Genomic DNA, 19,545 nt, shown 5'->3' on the forward strand with positions numbered 1-19,545 from the left:
TCTGCATGCTTATATGAGAACTTGTTCTAGGGCATCTTCCTCAAAATGCAGTATGCTTAGAACAGAAGCATACATTGAATATACTTAAACACACCTGTATACACATGTATATTCAATGTATGGGTCAAATACATTTAGACTGCACAGCAGCTTCTAAAGGTCATTTATCCACTGCACACCACACAAACTCCATGCAAAGAATTTGAAATGTTTGGCACATACAGTAAACAGTATTACAAAGTAGATCTGCAAGAGAAATAGGCAAAGCAAGGTGGTTAGCACAAAATGCAAGATATTTCCTCGATCTAAAAGCAAGCGACAAGCATGATCTTTTTGCTGCCTTCAGTATAATGGGATCTTGTTAAATAGCTTGGGACTATGTTTTGTCACCACGGACTACTTTCCAAAGCCTCTGGCACAGAACACACATGTACTCCAAAAAGTCAACCTGCTAGCCTCTAATTACATTATAACCAGAAAGAACACATGATGTCAGACTGCATCTCTCTGTCCTTAACCTCAGTCACTTGAAAGTTAAGCATTTAGTCAAAACTACTCATTTTGGTTCCCTCTATAGTCAGCATACAGGCAGAGGAGCTCATCTCACCCTAGGAAATGTGGGATTGGCTTGTCCAACGAGGGTGGCTTTCGCTCTATTAGATACCAAAGAAGCTTAGATTAGACAACAAAATGCTTAGATGTACACCTACCCTTCTGCTGGTAAAGTCAGACAAAATGAAACCATTGGATATGAATCAAAACCATGCGGATTCTCACATCTGATAAAAGCCTTACTCACCAAGGTCAGCATGTACAGGTGGCAAGGAATAAATTAAGCAAGATGTCATACAGAGATATATGTATGTATGTATCCACATTCAATATTATATAGACATGTCTCGTTAGCTGATTGTGCGAGAAATTCTTGTTAAAAAATGCAGTTAAATTGTGGGTGTCGAACTGCACTGTCTTCTGTCTGTACATTCGCCAAGAACAGTAACATAGTGGAAGAGGAAGGAGTTAAGACACAATTTAAGCCAATGACTTGGGAAACAAAAACCATATACATATTCCCAGTAAAACTTGTTTAATACAAAGGTATTAAATGATTCTTAGGAATTTTAAACTGTGTATTGGATATCATCCAACAGAAAGTGTTGTAAATTGATACACATCGAAATTCTTCTCAAAATATGGGTCAAGGAGGAAGGGGAATAAGAAATGCAAATAAAAATAAGAAATCCCTGTATTATGATTTTGCCTCATATCCAACAGGTGGAAGAACCTGGTGGAAATCCATTTTGGGTGGTAGTCCCCAGGAATAAAGTAGCTTCTCCTTATCCTGCCTGAGTGGCTCACATACTCTTTTGCTTCATTAAGCACAGTTAGGCTTTATCCTGCTGTCAGCAGCACCTGCACAGAGTGCACCAATTTACTCCAGTTTACCTGCCAGACTAGAGTGCTGTCATCAGCATCAAAGATGGGGAAGAAACAAATGTCGCACATCCTGTGCTTACCACTCTATCTTCCCTCTGCTGCAAGAGGAGCTCATCTAGGAAGAAATGCTTGTGTAGAGTCTAATTCTTTCCAGTCACTCCTCCTGCTGTCAGGTGTTGAGAGCAACAATGAGATAGGACAAGACAGGTCTTTAAGGAAAGAAAAATAAAAAATCTCAAGCCCTGAAAAGTCCTATCTCCTGGTTTATCTTCAGCATTGCCTTGCAGAGAGAGCAGGCTGTCAGATCAGCCCATGTTTCCCAGGACACATTTTCTGCAAAACCAGAAGATATCCCAGACTCCCAGCCTCCTGTCATTGCTTCCTCCCCTGAACGCCTAACTGCTTTTGCATTTCTGTAGTGGTGGATCTCACTCCCAAGAGGAGACTTTGTATTGAAATATCCTGTTCTCTCCTGATTAACCTGGAGAACAGTTATACAAGAAGTCTGTAACACTCCTTCCCAAAGAAAACACAAGGAACAAACTGGTCTAAAAAGGAAAATGAACTAAGATTATGCAGGAAATCCGATTCTTCTACTGCAGCACCATTTGTGTGAACTAAACTAGGGAAAGGATGAGCTAGAGGTGGGATGGGAGAGCAGCAGAGGTTGTTCTAGAGCTTGTCCTTACAAAAAAAAAAATGAAAAACAAAAACACCAAGGATTGGGCAGAATGCTGAACAGAGGTTTGGTACTGCTGCTACTGCCCACAGGGACTCCACCAGCCCTGAGAAATCCAAGCTCCTTCTGTCCTTGAGCTAGTGATGAACTTGGCCTGTATTTACTTTGCATGCTTCCACCTCACTCTTCTCTCGGAAATGACCAGCCCTTGTGCTGTCACTGGGAGGACTCCATGCTGCTGCAGTAGTTCTGCTGAAGTAGTTTCTCAGATTTCAGGGAAATATCATGTTTAACAGTTAAAACAAGAAGAGTTGTCCACACTGTGTAGGCTGTGATTTATTAGAAGTCTAGATGGACTAGACTATTAGAGGTCTAGATGGATAAAAGGTTTAGAGGACTAGATAAACACAGTAGTTCTTTCTAAATATAAGCATGTATGTATATCATGTCTGTGTTTGTATGCATACATTTATATATGTGCATCCGTAAGCCATGTAATACTTGGAGATGAGTTGCACACCTTGGCCTCTCAATTTTGAGTCTGCATGTCATGCTAATCCCTGCCCTGCCTGATGGATAAATGCAGTGTGCAGGAGATGGTAATATGCCTCATTCCTTTTCAGTTTATCTCCCTTCTTTCCTTTGTTCTTGTAGTTCACTTGGTAAACAGCATGCCCTACTTTTCTCATCTAAGTCACTCACAGGAACAACTACTTCTTCCCAAAAACTTAGCACATCAGGAAGGACAAGGAAGGAGAAGAAGATGCTTTGCCAGACTGTGATCTAGGAGAAGTCAGAATGTGCACATACAGTATTTTAATACTGATCCTCCCTTTTTTCATTATTAATTCCAACCGCCCACCCACAATTGTGTATTTAGGGTTCTCACATGACTCATGACACTTCGAACCAGATGGTACATTCATAAAGGGAGAAAATATGTGCCAGATGCTTTACAAGTCAAAAGATAACTTGAGCAGTGCATAACAGGCAGCAAGAAAGCTGCGCATCAACCAGGTTAGTCCAGCCTGAGAAGTCTGTATAAATGAAAGGTAGCAAAATGTACTGTTTTCTAAAAACTGAAGTTTGACATCAAATTTAAAACCAGGTTATTAAAATGAGATTATTCTCTCCTCAGCTATTGACCACAGAAGGCCAAGAAACAGTTTATGGAGTGTAATTTAACAGTATTACAAATCTACTCTGGCCACCCACAGACTCCAGACTGGAATATGTACAATATCACTAATTTCTTAGAGAGACAAACACAGAAAGAGGAAAAATGTGTACAGAGTTGCATATATTAGTTTCTGTAACAAACAACAATTACCTAACAAGCCGTAAGAACCAGTAGCAATTATCATCATAAAAAAAAAATGGACCTTGGATTTTTAATGACATTTGGATAATTCCAGTTTTCCTCTAAAAATACACTGAGTAGTGTAGCATCAGTCCAAAAGTTCCCTGAAAGCCATTAACCTCCTTCCAAATCCAGTGTTTTTTCCCCACTCTCCCCAAAATTATGATATGCGTCTTTCTGTTATGTGTTTTCAAGTATAATTTCCTCTCTTCTGAGTGATCTGTGAACTAAAGCTCTAAATGTATGCCATAAAAGGCACCTCAATAAACAGAAAGAAAAAAAGAAGCCCTCCCAGGAGAGCTGGGAAGAAGCTGTGCATTTCTGGTGTCTGTTATTGACATGGTCTTTTGCAACTGAAAGGGCAGGACCAGGTTTATATAATAGGAGGCAATCATGAAGTTTGGCAATCTTCATTTAGAATTGTACGCACTCTGTCCTTGTATTTCAGGTTCAGATGTGTCTGAGCAGTAAAAGGCAAATCGAGTCAAAAGCATCTGGACACTCTATTTACTACAAAACAGTACAGGGCTAAAGCTCCAGATCGGTTCAAAGTGTGGATATCTGTGAGCAGAAATGTAATTTTGACAAAATGCAGTTTGTCACTCAACAAATACAGTTCTTAATCCCATGGAGATTCACTTCGCGGTCCAATGAGCTCCTACCTGATGACCTCCTGCCTGGTTCTTTTCTCTCCTAGTGCCCACTAAGGGGGCTTTTCTGACAAACATTTTGGATTGTTAAATGACTAATGGCACAAAATGAGAAAAAGAAAAGATAATTGAAAACGATTAATAGATCTGTAGTTTGTGCTTGAGCTGAGAAAGCAACTGGACTGAATACCAAAACAAAGTTCCCAATAATTTCAGTGGGGCCAGGATTCATCTTCCATGCTGAAAGACCATTTAATTGATTTATCTGGCTTCCAATATAATATAGGCCACAGAAGACCACTTAGAAATTCCTGCAGCAAGAGAAAGGTTTTTCTTCTTCTTACGTAAGAAAATGAAATCCAGCCCAGCACTTCTAGATGCTATTTTTAAGGGGATTAGACATAAGCTAGAACTCCCATATGGGGCAGTTTCAATTAATGATGATTAGGCTGAATATACTTAAAGAAATCTGGCAAGGAAGAAAGTAATTGTGGGTGTGGAAGGAGAGAGAGAACATTTGTGATCTTCATTTACACAAGTTCACAAAGCACTTCTATAATAAATTAACATTGAAAATCAACACAGTAATACATCTTTAAGTTCCAAAAATAATTTTCTCTTGAAGGTCAGGATCCTTTCTGGGCAGTTTTCATCAACAGGTAACTCCCAGTCTAGACTCTATTTTTAGAAGGTATCTCTGTTTTTCAGTCATCCCAATGAATGAAGTCTTTCAACTAAAGGTTTCATTACTAAGGTAGATTTCAGAGTATTTCCACACTGCTTTGGTGTTTGGCTGTTGGTTTGTACTGAAACCCCATTACTTTTCATGTACTATATAGATGTTAGTGGGGAGGTTACCTTGAGAGATGAACCTTTAGGACTGAAACATTTAAATGGCTTCTTGTCTTCAGATACACTATCTTCTGGCATCTTTTGACGTTTCTCAGCAGCTTCAGCCCTCCTTCTTTCAATTTCTTCCTTCATCCTCCTCTTCTCCTCCTTAAAAAAATACAAACGGTCGATTATTCTTTCAGAAACTACATCATCATTACATGGCTTTGCAGTCCTGCAAACATTTACTAAATTTTCTAGGAACAGATTTTTATGCCAGTCAAAAAAAAGTTCAGTGAGTTATCTGAAATCTAGAAACGTATAGCTGCTAATCCATTACAGTGTTGAGGAAGCAGGGAAGAGAGCTAGTCTGTGCTGCTTTAGTGTCTCCTCACAGTGAGGTCACCGGATTTATTGCCATATAGTGCCACTTACAGAGAGAAAAAAGCACATTTATAAAAACACTCAAATTCAGTTTCTCTGTATCCTCGTGCATCATCTTGGTACTGTACCTCTGTCCATCTATTCTGTCACTCATTGTGCGAAGGCTAATACTTCACAAAGAAAAATCAATAGGTGCCCAAAGAAGTGAAGATTAAATGCCTACAGTTTTCACTCCAAATAGGTAAGATGATGTTTTACTTCATAAGCTACAAGTCAGACTAGAAGCCCTCAAAGCACAACCACTGTGAGTGCTGGTCAGCAGGGTCTGACCAGCAAGGCATTGTGCAATCTCAGCATCTATGGAGTCCTATTGTAAAGAGCTTAGTGTATTAAAGCAACTGGCATTCAGCTACCAAACGCTATGACTATTCTTCTACCATTTGTTTTCCAAGCAACTAAGATTCCTAAATGATGCACCAGAGAGTTGGTAATCCTATTTACAGAGTCCCTTGGCAGAGGAAGGACAAGCAAACGGATGTGCTTGGGTACTCAATATTTAAATAGACAAGAATGTCTTCCTAATGAAATCTAGCCCATAGTAACTCTATATAACATCAACATTCCAGCTCATCTGCAGCAGAGGAATTTTGACACGTGTTTTGTAATTCAATTTGTCTAATATCAAAAAGACACCTGAATAAAATAAGAACTCTATGGTTTTAACACTGCCCCAAACATTTTTTATCCCCAAGAAGATGAGAAATACACAACTATCGCAGATTAAATCCTGACTTATGACGATGTTTATTGGAGCCCTGTCTTTCCTGAGGCTAGAACTAGAACACTTGTTTCTACCCTGGATGACTGCATGTTTTATCTCAGGTCCTCACTACAGCATCTATGTGATGTGGTCACTTGATGTCAAATATGGCACACCTGCAGTTAGATCTGAAGGTTAGAAAATGTGGTGATTTTTATGCTGGGTAGCGTATTTGAAACAAAGGTCTGTTGTGACAGACCATCTCCTGACAGCCACTAAGAAACAGCGATGCCCAGAAAAGCACACAACCCAGAAGGCCCAGATAAAGGGTGCAATCTGAAGCAAAGTCACAGCAGCAGTTCCCCACACAGCAACATCAGACCCAAGAAGAAGCAGCACACTTTGGCCTGCATGCTTGGGTTTGGTCTTGTCTAACTTGTCGCATGCTCCTTCCTCACCTATGAGTCAGTCTCCCATGGCCTTATTCCACCTTTTTGTTAAATACAGACCCATCAACCTCCAGCCCCACCAACTTCTTGTCTAAAAGTGTCTGTGCAGGCACTGCTGTGAAGAGTTACCGACTAATGCAAGGCCAGTGGAAGTCAAGCAGTAACAACAAGCGAATAACAACAGAATCCAATACTTCATATTTTATGCTTACCTCTTCTCTGGCTTTTCTCTCAGCCTCCTCCTGCTTCTTCCTCTGCTCCTCTTCCTCCATGATTTTCCGGCGCTCCTCCCGTCTTTTCTTCAGTTCATCCAGCTCTACAGCCGCCTCCTGCTGCTTCTCCTTCAGCTTGTCAAACTTCCCAGCTTCGACCTGAGACCCCAGCTTTGCTTCCTCAGCATTTGTGGTCCCTTTCAAATTGGAGCGGCTGGGAAAGAAATGAAAGGGAAGGTGATGCACCACGGGTTTTCCCTTCCTGGCCGAAGACACCCGCTGCCGTGCACTCACCAGCAGCATGAGAGCCTGGCACTCAGAGATATTGCCTTATAAGACCTTTCACTCCTGGCAAACTGCAACAGGCCCAAAACATTTTCTTCAGGAGTTATTAGGCTGGGATACTACAAGGAGCACCTCTCCCATCCACTGCCAGTGAGGAAGGAGTCTCTCGTGTCCTTGTATGCACAGGAGCTGCACCACCCCGCCTGAGAACTCAGGCCAGTTCCATTTTTAAGAGAATTCGGTAATTGAGCTTGAAATATTTAGCATCTCATGTAACTTCAGCAAGAGGTATCATATCTCATCACCATCTCTCTGGTATACAGTAATCTGTTACAGTTTCACACCTCTGTTCTGCAGCTTGTGTACAGAGGAAACACTTCGAAAAGCATATTATATTTCAAACAGAAAACCAAGCAATGGAAAGCCATAACTAATTCCTCTCTGTTAATTCTAAATAAGATAAATTTACATATAAAAAACTTGTAGCAAAAATATTGTGCTCTGTTTTGTGTAATAAAAGACACACTAATCCTTTGCTTTCAAAGGCAAGCATTTTTTAATAAATCCTCTAGAAAAATACAGGCATTTTTGGGGACAGAAGAAGTTACTTGACTTGGAGAAAACAGAAGGAGGCAAGAGAAGGTTACAAGAATCTTACCACTTCAACAGTGTCTTAAAAATCTAAAAAGGTTCTTGTCTCATGTATAACACCTATCACTGGAATTCTCACAGTCTGTATGAACAGAAAAGTTCATCAAGTCTTTTGCTGACATTTTCCAGGAAAAATATGACTTTTTATTAAGGAACTGGAGATTATTTATTAATGGCAACTCTCCACAGGAGAAAACCAGAAGTTTTCCACCCAGCTGTAATATATTAGGAAGATAGAAAGAATACAAAAAACCCCCCAAAACCCCACAAGAATTTGTATAGGTGAAGTGCGTACTTTCAAAAGAGTCAGATAGCATCACCTAGTTAAATAATTACCACACCAGTGTTCAGACAAACGTCTGCTCCCTGAGAGAGTTTAATATTACCGCTGACAAGGAGATAGGTACCTAAGAAGTATCAGTGTGCTATCCACAAGAGACAGAAAGGGAATATACTGAAGGATTTTTTAAAAAACTTTCTGCTCTGTTCTATTGGCATTTTAAAAAGCTGGATATTAATGACTTTATTAATGCAACCAGAGTGTTGCAGAGTATAATACCACAAGACAGTATAAATTAAGCATTCCAACAATAACAATAACTGTTAGAGACGATCAGATTAGAGATGACAACATAAAGAATAAATATAATATAAATTTGCAAGCTGGTGAACCACACCCAGTCCTGCAAAGGTGCTCTTCATTCAGATGCCTCATCTAGACAGAGTTAACCATACAAAATAGGTTGCAGGAGCAGAGTTGAATTATCTGTGGTTTCAACATCACAGCAGAATCTACTAACACAGGATCCTCTGCCCCTACATAATCTTACAAAGTTGGATGAAATTCAGTTCTAGAGAGGCATGCATGATTTAGGAATTGTATTATTAAAAAACATAAGGCAAAATAGCATAACCAAACTGATGGTATTATGCAAATTCGGATGCTGTACATCATCTATGCAAGTTCAACACTACAGCAGTAGGACCTGGCACTTACTGTGCAATGTGTTTACTTGGTTTTAGAAAGTCTTTTTTATGCAAGAATGTAACATCACAAAGCAAAGCTAAAGAAAAAAAACATGTCCCTGGGGTCTGTGAATGTCTGTAGCCCAAGTACACTCTCATGCCTGATTTTCTAACACAGAGTTACAAGTACATAATATACATTTCCTTAATATCACCTTATCGCAATGCTTTTCTGCTCCGGGCCCTATTCCTCTGTTTTTGCAGTGGAATCACTTAAACCGTGAAAGTAAAACCACAAGATGACTCTCCCCTATAAGCATCAAGTTAATGTACATGGTCACGAATAAGGGCTTGCATCAGATAGTGGTGTCTAATTGAAGAAAGGAACACATGATTTTTTAATGAAAAAACCATATACAATTAACTAAAGCATTGTGAGTAAATACTGCAAACTTTATTTGAAATTTCATTTAGCCCATTCAAAAACAAAGCAAGGACCACTGCCTGAGGTGCGAGTTATGATTTTGGGTGTCCAGCCTGAAATTCCTTGGATTCAGTTTGTAGAGATACTGAGAACCCAAAATGCTCCACAAGCCTCTATAAGGCACTAAGTATTTCTAAGGATGCAGTGCATCTATCCTGCACAGGCCATGAGAAATCCCTGTTTTAAGGCTTTCCTGCTTCATTGCAAGGTTGTAGCCTCTATAGGCTTTTTTTTTTTGCCTCTTGGTCTCTGAAGTCTGTGCTGTCAGCCCACAAAGACCTACAAGCTTCGGGCCCAAAGAAGATGCAAGACGTCACTTCTGGTAGACATTATGATATCCCTGGCATGGGCCAATACTCAGCCCTCAGAATTAACGTAACTAAGAACACAACATTTGCCAAGATTCTCTTGACAGATAGCCACTGTTTTATATCAGCACAGAAGAAAGGTTAGTCCTCAGTGACTGCAGTGCAGATAGCCCCAGTAAAATAACAGCTACCCTCTGCTTTCAACTGATAAAAGTCCAAGGTAGAATCTAGTCTTAACATTTTTGTTTGGACACCTCAGGTGACTATTTTGTGCTCCTTACAAAGAAGGGTATTTAAAGTTTCTAGCTTATTTTATTCTCGTGCAGCTTACAGGACTTCCCCTACTGGTTCTGCATAATATAAAATAGCAAACAATATACTGGCAGTAAGTCTCCTTGTTTTCCTCCACCTCCCAAACTCCCCTGTTTTCAACAGATTCTGGAAATCTCTGTTCCCTACTATCGACACTGGGGTAATTAGATCCTGGGTGGAGGAAGAGTTTCGTAAGCACCTCTTTGGTGCTAAGAAATGAAGTTTGTTGCCAGCTTTCAGACAAGGAGGAAAAGGAAAAAAGTAGTCTGTGGGAGCCAAAAATGTCAGAACAATGTGAAAAAAAACTTGTTACAACATATTTAGGACTTTTGCAGTCCTATATGAGAATAGGGAGGAAGGTAGGTGGGAGGTTAGATGGGAAGGGGAAGCCATAAAATGGGTTTTTATTCTGAATTTCTCTTGCTGACTGACGTAGACGAACAAGACGCAGATAAGATTTTTCTTCAGCCTCCACTACCCTATTTTATTCTCAGTCCTCACCACTGAGAGTTGGCTAAGTTACATGCTTTGTAACCAGTATCTGATCTATTCATGTGAAAACAAGAAGAAAGATAGTTTCAAACAAAGCCCAAAAATGTGTGGGCAGTTCATTAGAAAATAGGCCAAGAGCCTTAATTTGTACCTAACAACCCAACGAACACGAGAGCCTCTGCTGATGTTGCCAGACCAAGCCTTCTACTCAGATGATAAAAGGCTATTAAACAGACTTCTTCCCACATTTGGGAAAGAGTAGAAGAAAAACAGAAAAAAAAAAAAAAAGGAGTGGAAACTCAAATCTACATGTTGCCACTCAGGCCTGTCTCCCACAGGAAGTGAAGCAAATGAAAAGACAACAAAAATATTTTTAGAAAACCATTCTCATGTTATTGATGATGTGACCCAAGTCATGAAGCAGGACAGTTCTGAGCAAGGATGATTTCCTGCTATTCCATCTCCATCTCTGTCTGTCTTTTGGCCTTAGGTCAGGGTGTCTCCAGGGACTTTTAAACTGCATTTTATTTTGAGAAACTTTGTTTTTCCCGGAAGAATCACATGGGGGAATGCTGAGATACAACAGCAAATCCCATCTGCCATGCACAGATTTCTCAAAGTGCCTGGAGAGATTAACCTTTTCTTTGCCTATGTCAGTGTAAAAGAGGAAGAGAGCTGCAGAAGGAAAAAAAAAATGGATTTCTAATCTATTCATTCCTGTTTTTCTGCTAAAAGGAAGAACTTCTGGTCTGCTTCATGTATCCCCTCCATTTAGCAGGCAGATCCTTTTTTAATAAACTTTTCACTAGAATTTTTTTACCTTCATTGAATTTCGCACTGTAGCCATAAAGCCAATATTTCCTTGAAAAGAAAAATAAAAATCAAACTGTGATACAGCTCATAAAAAAACAAAAAATAGAGCATTTTTTCTAGGAGAGGTTTTCACCTAACTGAAAAATCACTTTAATAGAGAAGCCATTAATTTCAAGGTTGGCCTTGAAACAAAGAGAGAAGCTGTTTCACGAGTTACCAGCTGGATTGTGCTCCATACTGATATCCAGAGTCTGATTAAAAGCAGATGGGTAATTGGAAATAGGTTACTTCAGTAAAGGTAGAGATCTAACTTAAAAAAAATTAGAGAATGCAAAATCTGGGCTGTTGTTATTATTAGCCTCTGGGATGATATTGGAAATCAATGTCCTTCAAGGAAGGAAAGCCCCCGCAGACCAAAAACAAGCCACTTGTCTCTGCTGAAGGAGCAAGGCTACTTACATCTGCTTTCTGTACTTTGTTTTGTTCCTGCAACAATGTGGAGGCAGTTCATTAGAAAATAGGCCAACGGTCTTAATTCATACCTACAACCCAGTGAATTCTAGAGCCTCTGCTGATGTTGCCAGCTACTCCAAAGTTGCCTTCTACTCAGCTGCTGCAAGGCTATTAAGCAGAGACCCAGAGATGGATCCCTGTTCTGCTATAACATAAGCAAGCCCAGTGCTTACTTGGAACTTACCCAAAACCTTTGTCAGTAGATTTAAGTTTTGGGGCAGTGGGTTCACGTTCTCCGTTCTGTGCTTTTTGTTCAGGAAATCCCTTCTTACGATCCCAGATACTTTTCATTTCTTCTTTTGGTGCTTTTCCTTTATCCTTGTCATCTTTTACCTGCTCAGGAGATACCGTAAATCATAGAACAAAAACAAGAAACAAACAAACAAAAAAGAAGTCACTATGAGGCACAATGAGTCTAAATAACAGTTGAGGAACACAGATTTCTTGGAATTAATGACTGACTAAGCAGCTGTCTTCAAAATGTTTATGTGCTTTATGGCAGGAGTAGTCTGTAAATCTCTAAATTGTGACCAACCACCACTCTGCCATCCTGATCTGAATTCAAGATGAAAACATCTTGCGTGAAATTATCAGTCTTCTGTGAAAGTTTGTTGTGGCTGTGGGACTATGCTACCACATTGCTTCATTCTGCATCTGCACCCCACTGAGGCACCCCAGCCCTCTTCTCTCCTGCTACAGCATCATTCACTTGTTGGAACTAGGCTTGTTGAGATGTTCTTGGTACGAGGTTTACAGCATCGTTGTAATAAAAATAACACATGAACTTCACCGTTTGTCAAGTTTGCTTGACAAAGTTCACGCTCTTTCCAGCATCATAGCAGATGGATACTTTAGTATTGTAAGAATAATGGCCAAAACACAAAATTGTCTTTACATCACGGTAAAACTTCCTCTGACAAAAAGCAAAATCCTACCAGGGGCTAGTCATAGATAGTGTTATCAGACATGAATATTTAATCCTATGAAGAATAAAAAAGAATACCGAAGCATCAGAGGAAAAATTCCCTACAGCCTTACAAAGCTTTGTCCTATAAATCTTAATAGTAGTCAAGTATACTTAGTTCATGGATTTCACTCTCCAGTATTCCTCCAGAGTTATGAGCTTGAAGTATTTAGCAATACCACAGTAGGCCTGATCCCAGCATGCTGAGTCATGGCTAGATGCTGAGGAGGAGGATATGGACTGATTTAAGTTCTTTATCCTCAGGTAGAATTATTCCCACTCAGTTAGGCTACCAGCCTAAATAAACTTTCAACAGTAGCAGATGAAACATATACTTCCAGAATATTTTTTTTTATTTTTTTTTTCCAGCTTTACCATGTTGGAGGAAGATTCTAGCTGGCAAGCAAGAAATAATGTCTGTGAAATATTCATATGAAGACTTCTAGAAGAATATACTGTTGTCCCTTGGAAGCCTGTTGCCATCCCATTTGCTAACTACAAAGAAAAAGAACTTCCGTAACAGTCCTGCTTCCGTAACACAACTGCTTGTATGGTGTTCCAAGCTGCACCTTGAAATAAAAATCTAATGCGCATACAGACAAATCAAATCAAAGAAGAACTTGTGGAGACGCAATATCTTTACCAATAAAGGATGAGTTCACAGTCTTCAAAGTCAAGATCCTCCTAAGGTGTTGAATTAAGCTGCTGAGTGAAGTCCCAAAGTCAGCCTCTGACTTTACCTGGGGCCTGTTTGCTTGCTCACAGAAACTGATAAGATGGACAATTCCAAGATGGCACACACTACAAGTGAGTACTGGGTGGTTAAACTACTCGAGGAAATTTGCCACTCGTGAGGGATGTTGGACACGACCCGCAGAGGCATTTGCTCTGTCCTGAGAGCAGGCAGAGGCAGTGCAGGATTTCCCCACCTTCTCCTGCCAACCGGTTTTAGCCATGACGGACAAGACAGGATTTCAGTTTCCATGACCATGCATTCTTTGGCCATGATGCTGTAACTGCTAGCAAACAAGGCCATTATTACTAGTAGCCTCCAGGAATGATTTTCTGTTTTCTAGGAGCTGGGCTGAGACAACCAGAGCTATTCATTGAGCCTAATGAATGCCATCAGACAGTAATATCTCTTGGGTGCTCCGAGATCTGGGCAAGATTATAGCTAGTAATCATGTTCACAGCAAAAATCTCTGCTGTCTGTCAGCAACCTGTTAACCCTTCAGTCCCTGTCAGGATGACACTGAAACCAGCAATGTTGACTGCTGCAAGATTTCACATGCCGGGATATCTGTGCTGGGATTTTGAGAGCATAGGATTTCCTTTGCTGAGATTTTCATCAAGACCTTTCTAAGTGACATTATAAAGCCAATACTTCCAGCTGCCTGATGTATTAAAGTCTACTGCGGAGGGTCATATCTCTTACATCCTAATTGAAATCTCTGAGAAAACTAATATTAGAACAATATAGTTTAAAAAATAATAAATCAGGAAATAGCATTTCAGAAGCCAGTAGGATTTAGGGTAATGTGTCTGCATTTGATAAAACCATTAATACAGCTTAGCCTCTTCATTCAAAGAGATGATAAAATAAGATATTACATAAACATTTCTCTGCTTTTAGGTGCAATCCTTCTCCACTAATTTTAAAGCTAAAACAGAGACTGACCAGCGCAGAAGCAGAAACCATTATGTGTCATTCCAAAGGCAGAAGAAAAAGTACTTTCCCTTGTCTCAGTGCTTCCCTAAATTACAGGCTAATTCAACTTCTGCCAAATTCAGTAAAAATGACTACACTGACTTCAGTTGGAGTAGACAGGTGATATTACCTGAAGGCAGTTCATGTGCTTTCACAAATCTTGACCATCAAGTCAAGATAGAACACAACCAAAAAGATGTTTAGCTGATATCCAAATCTATTTATTTGTATTTTAATCTTTCTCTACAATGCTTTTTTTCTGTTAAGGTGTTATGCAAGAATATGAGAGTTGAGATTTGTAAATCTAGAGTTTAAACACCTTCACACCGCAGCAAATCAGTTACTGAGGTTGAGGCCATTTGGCAAATTTGATCCCTTATTTGGGCTCAGTTACTTAGTGACTTCAAAGCTGTGGGTATCTGGGTCTAGGGCTTCCATTTCGAGTCGACTACCATACCCAAATACCATGAGAAAAGCAACTGTTGCGGCACGTCTAGCCAAACTGGAAGCAGGAAATACCAGGAGTCTCACATCATGAGAAAGCTTGTTCTTATGAACTTTCCAGGGCACTTTTGAGAACCAAAAGTTGTGGGGCAGTTCAGAAAAGGAGACAGATTTTGCTTGCTAGTTTGATCAAAACCTGAACTTTGAGGGCTAGATTTTGGTCCCAGGACGTTGTTTATGATACACTGCCATCCTCTTAACTGCATATATGGTTCAGAAATAGGCCTCATTGAATTTGTACACCCTTTAAGGGGTGGGTGAAGAGTGGAGATGGGAGCCTGATCTTGACTTGGTTTGGAGACTGAGATTGTCAATTTTTCTTCACAAGCCAAGAAGCAACAAATGAAATTTTCAAAACCGTGCAAAACACTTTGAATGCTCAGCTTGATACACAGGCAAAAGATTTACCTTTCAGTAGATGGGTATTTAGCATTGCACTGAAAGTGGAACTCTCTCAAATTGTCTCAGCCTGAGCATCTAAAAGTGGAAGTACTAAAACTGCAAGTCACTTTTAAGTCCTACCAGTTTGCTGGAATAATGTAGCCCTGTGGCTAGGGGTTTAAAAGCATGATAAGGGTTCCAGTGAGAGTTGACTGAGCTCCACATAAACACAAGCAGCATGACCGTGTCTCAAGTCCCCCTCAAAATCAGTATTTGTGGTCTGTTACAGCCTCCTTTTCACATTTACTTGTAAAATTCAAAGTTTGTGTTCAACAGTGAATATTACAACCCAATTCTGTCTTATGAAGAACTCTTAACATAATCCATCCCTTGTTTTTTGTGCAGCTCTTTCCTCTGCTTTCACAATCCAGTTAGAGTACAGTTATTGTTTAGTTTTTCTAGTGCATTATTCTGAAGCATCTCTATCAGGTGTCATTTAAGCCTCTCCCTTTTCAGAGTAACTTTTTCTAGTATTGCCACTCTCCCTCCTTGTTCATTAGGAACATTTCTTCTAACCATCTTTACCACTTAATTTACTTTTCAATCTCACGTGTACCTTACTCAGAATATGGTATCTTGGGTGATCAAGCCAGACAACTGGACATAAAACCTTTTGACATGATTTGCCTTCATCGCTCTCTGAGGGTCAGCTAATCATCTACAGCATGTTTCAAATTAATCCAACAACTAAGGACCCGAGACCGTACCCTTTACAACTGTCAATGCTTCCAAGCAGCTGGACAAGCAGCAAGCTGCCTGTTATTAGATCTCTGTGCTGTGGCTCCCTTTAAGCCACACAGACCCCTGGCTGAACCCAAATAGGTTCAAACCTCCAAGGCCCTGACCAATCTCAATGTCTGATTAGAATCAGGAGGTATTTTGATACCTGCTACACTGAACCAAAAGCACAGTTGCTACACGACATTGAACATGGCTCCCAGTGTCCAGCTGTAACCTGAAGAGTAAATGGTCCCCAAATCTTATTTACTTACCATACAGTAAAACACCATGGCACCAGCTCCTGTGTTTACAGTGGAAATGCAATGCAGTAAATTTTGTAGGTTTTCTCTTTAAAACAAAAGAAGAATCTTGGGAATGCACAGTTTATATCATGGGGAGTTGCAGTTTTGGGGAAAATCATTAGTTAAGGCAGTCAGGTGGCCAAAGGACCTAGATTATTATTATTGTTGTTATTATTATTATTACTGTAAGAGTAGATCTCAGTCACAGGGAAAAAGTTCACAGTAAAGTGGGAGGAAATCTGGGAAGAATGATTAATTGATACATTCCTGAAAAAATCATCCCTAGGGTGCAAACCATCCTTGCATTATTGACTGAACTGAGTTTCCTGAAATATTTGTTCTAAGACAAACAGGACTTGGTTCTAAAGCCCCAAAAGAACAAAACACTTAAGCATTTACTTCATTTTAAGCACATCAGTAGCTTCATCCCTATTTATTTCAGCAGGATTACCCATGTTCTTAAAGTGAAACACATGCTTAAGTATTTTACTGAACAAGCAACTTTCAGTTATAGATCTCTTATTTATTTTCTTATCTCGAGTTTCCCTACAACATCTAAACCAATGGTTTACAAATTACCTGATCTTTTTTGGAGGCAGGCTGGAGCTTCTCATCTGGCAACTTTTCCTTTTTAGCTTCCACTTTAACCTCTTTTTCTTCCCCCTTTGTTTTTGGGGTTTTAAAATTTTTTTTTTTTAATACGAAAACATCGCATCTGTTTGCACTTTTGTTTTTCCACACTGTGCTCATGTACCAATCCTGTGTGCAGCCACATCTCCACCATACGCTGCTGTGCCCACATCTCCGTGTGCAGTCGTGCTCCCTCCACCCTCTTCAAATGCTCCCATTCCCCCATCTGGGCCCTTCTCTCTTGCATAGCATCATGCTCACACGTCCCAGCAGAGAGCTCGCTCGTGTGATTGCCTTTAACACACACTATCCTCACACGGTTTACCAGGTGCTCAGAATATTTTGTGCCAAGATGTGTGTGCCTCCACCTCATGTGTTACTGCATTAGGCCAGTTTATCGCAGCTGAGAAAAAAGGCAGCAAAAAAACATGCAGAGATCTGAACATGCAAAGTTGTCTTTGAACGATGGAGTGAGGTCACTGCATTACTGGTAAGCAGAAGTAAGGAGATTTATTTTAAAAAAGAGAGAGCAAGGGAGAGCACAAGTATTAGACATTTCCGTGCAGGAATAGATCTGTGAGGAAATTCCAATTAAATCTTTTTTTTTTTTCTTGCATTACATTTCTCACAAACCACAGGTGTCTTATTTTGGTGCAAAATGTTTACTGTACCTGTTTTCTTAGGAAAGCTGCTTGAGGTTTTTCCTCTTGTACCTTCTTCTCTTTTACCTGTTTATCTTCTATTTTCTTTTCTTCCATCTTTTGTTTTTCCTTTAATTTCTCTGCTTCTAGCTTAGCCTTTTCTTCAGCTGCCCTCTTCTCCTCTTCTGCCTTAGCCCTCGCTCTTTCCTCAGCTGCCCTCTTTTCCTCCTCTGCTTTAGCCCGCTCTCTTTCTTCAGCTGCCCTCTTTTCCTCCTCTGCTTTAGCCCGCTCTCTTTCTTCAGCTGCCTTCTTTTCCTCCTCTGCTTTAGCCCGCTCTCTTTCCTCAGCTGCCCTCTTTTCCTCCTCTGCTTTCTGTTTTTCCTCAGCTGCCTTCTTTTCTTCCTCTGCTTTTAACCTCTCCCTTTCTTCTGCCTCAAGTTTCTCCCTCTCTTCTGCTTTCTTCCTTTCTTCCTCAGCCTTTTCCTCATCCCTAAGCTTGTCTTTATCTACAGCATCAGTTATACTCTGCTCCCCTTCCGGCACAGCATTTGTATCATTCTCTGCTTTGTGTTCCTCTGCATTTATATCTAGATTTTTTGTTTCTACTACCTCTTCTTTATCTGTGGATTTTTCTGTTGTCGCATCTACCTGATTTTCCTCTACGGAGACCTCCTTTGGTTTCTCCTCTTGTACCTCCTCCTTGTCTTTTTCTTCTTTTTTTTCTTCTTCTTCCCCATCTTGCCTCCAGTTGTTCCGTTGGTATGATTTGGTAACTGCTTCTGTTTCCTCAATCTCATAGCGTCCTCGGCGTGTTTCAGCCTTTTCCTCTTTCCCCGTAGTCTCGTTTTCTTCCACATTGTTTACTTCTCTCCTGCTGGGCAGTGACAAGCTCCCATCTGTGATCGTGGGGTCAAATTCCTTTTGACGTTCCAGGGCTTCCTGTAGACGTTTTTGGCGCCTCTCCTCCCGTCTTGCCAGTCTCTCCAACAATGCAGCTTCATCATCTGTTCCCCCTGTGGTTGTAGCACGCTTGGTTTCCTCTTCCGCCACACTACAGAACAGTGATAATTTTGCATTAAAAAAAAAACCTTTCCAACAATGTATGCGCTTAGCTGTTTCTAGAAAAAAAAGCTTGCTGTAACATCATTCCATGGTTTGAAAACACAACAGGTTGCATACTTCAAAATTTAGCAAAATTGTTCCGGGGATTAATTTTGGCATTTCTATGTGTATAGGAATGCGGTGTTTCACAATGTCAAAGCCTGGAAAGGTTCACTTCCAGCCCAGCTCCACAGCCGCTGACGTCCCCATGAGTCTTACTGACCTCAGTGGGCAGTGCAACGGTCACTGGTACTTGGAGCAGCTGAAATATGACAAGTCCTGAAAAAATCATCCTCCCCCTCTGTGCCCTGCAGCACAATACTTAGAAGACCTTAGCTTACTTTAAGGCCCGCTTCTGGTTGGCCTGAGGCATACATGTCTTATGCACCATCTTCCCACTGGGCAAAGTTTTTTCAGATGCTACACAGTCAAGATAGTTTCTGACTTCAGTGAACTTCTCTAGCAGCAAGAAGCTACTCCTGTTCAGCAATGACACCCACAGATACAGTCCATAACGGGATAGCCTGGCAATGAAGGGTGCAGTGAGGTTGTGATTGTCTGTACAAGGACAATAATCTGTTAGAAAATGGAGTGAGCACAGCACCTAATTTAAGACATACTACTCAACACCTGTAGGTATCAGACTGGATCTCACTCTCAGCCCCTGGAGGTTTTTTGACTCCTCCAAAATTCAGCTGTTCTCCTGTGTGCAGATTTCTTGCCTCTTTCTAGCTTTTTTCCCAACTCTATTGTGGAAAAAGGTTATAATCTACAATCAGAAATGTTGCTGTTCTCCTGTCTATATCCATTCTCCTTGTCTTTAATGGAACGCTACTTGTACTCAGTATCTATTAGCTTGACATCACCACGTTTACCTCTGCTCTCTTTTATCAGTTGTGTTATGGCTGCTGGAAAAATGGATATATTATTTGTGACTATGTCAAACTG

General features: G+C 40.4%; 1 protein-coding gene across 9 annotated transcripts in view; it reads right to left on the minus strand.

Moving 5' to 3' along the window:
• CALD1 (caldesmon 1) overlaps positions 1 to 19,545 on the minus strand; it is a 200,971-nt gene that overhangs the window by 12,047 nt on the left and 169,379 nt on the right. For 7 of the 9 annotated variants that reach the window (XM_075440680.1, XM_075440690.1, XM_075440653.1 and 4 more), the window contains 5 exons: positions 17,527 to 18,547; positions 16,805 to 16,888; positions 11,771 to 11,919; positions 6,763 to 6,976; positions 4,985 to 5,125 (listed from right to left, as the gene is read on the minus strand). In XM_075440680.1, the coding sequence (XP_075296795.1) occupies positions 4,985 to 5,125; positions 6,763 to 6,976; positions 11,771 to 11,919; positions 16,805 to 16,888; positions 17,527 to 18,547 (1,609 nt within the window). The remainder of the gene's footprint in view (positions 1 to 4,984; positions 5,126 to 6,762; positions 6,977 to 11,770; positions 11,920 to 16,804; positions 16,889 to 17,526; positions 18,548 to 19,545) is intronic. The other 2 variants (XM_009943011.2, XM_075440714.1) reach the window with 1 other exon arrangement.

This window comes from Opisthocomus hoazin, chromosome 1, assembly GCF_030867145.1.
Source record: "Opisthocomus hoazin isolate bOpiHoa1 chromosome 1, bOpiHoa1.hap1, whole genome shotgun sequence".
In the NCBI taxonomy this organism is placed as follows: Eukaryota; Metazoa; Chordata; class Aves; order Opisthocomiformes; family Opisthocomidae; genus Opisthocomus; species Opisthocomus hoazin.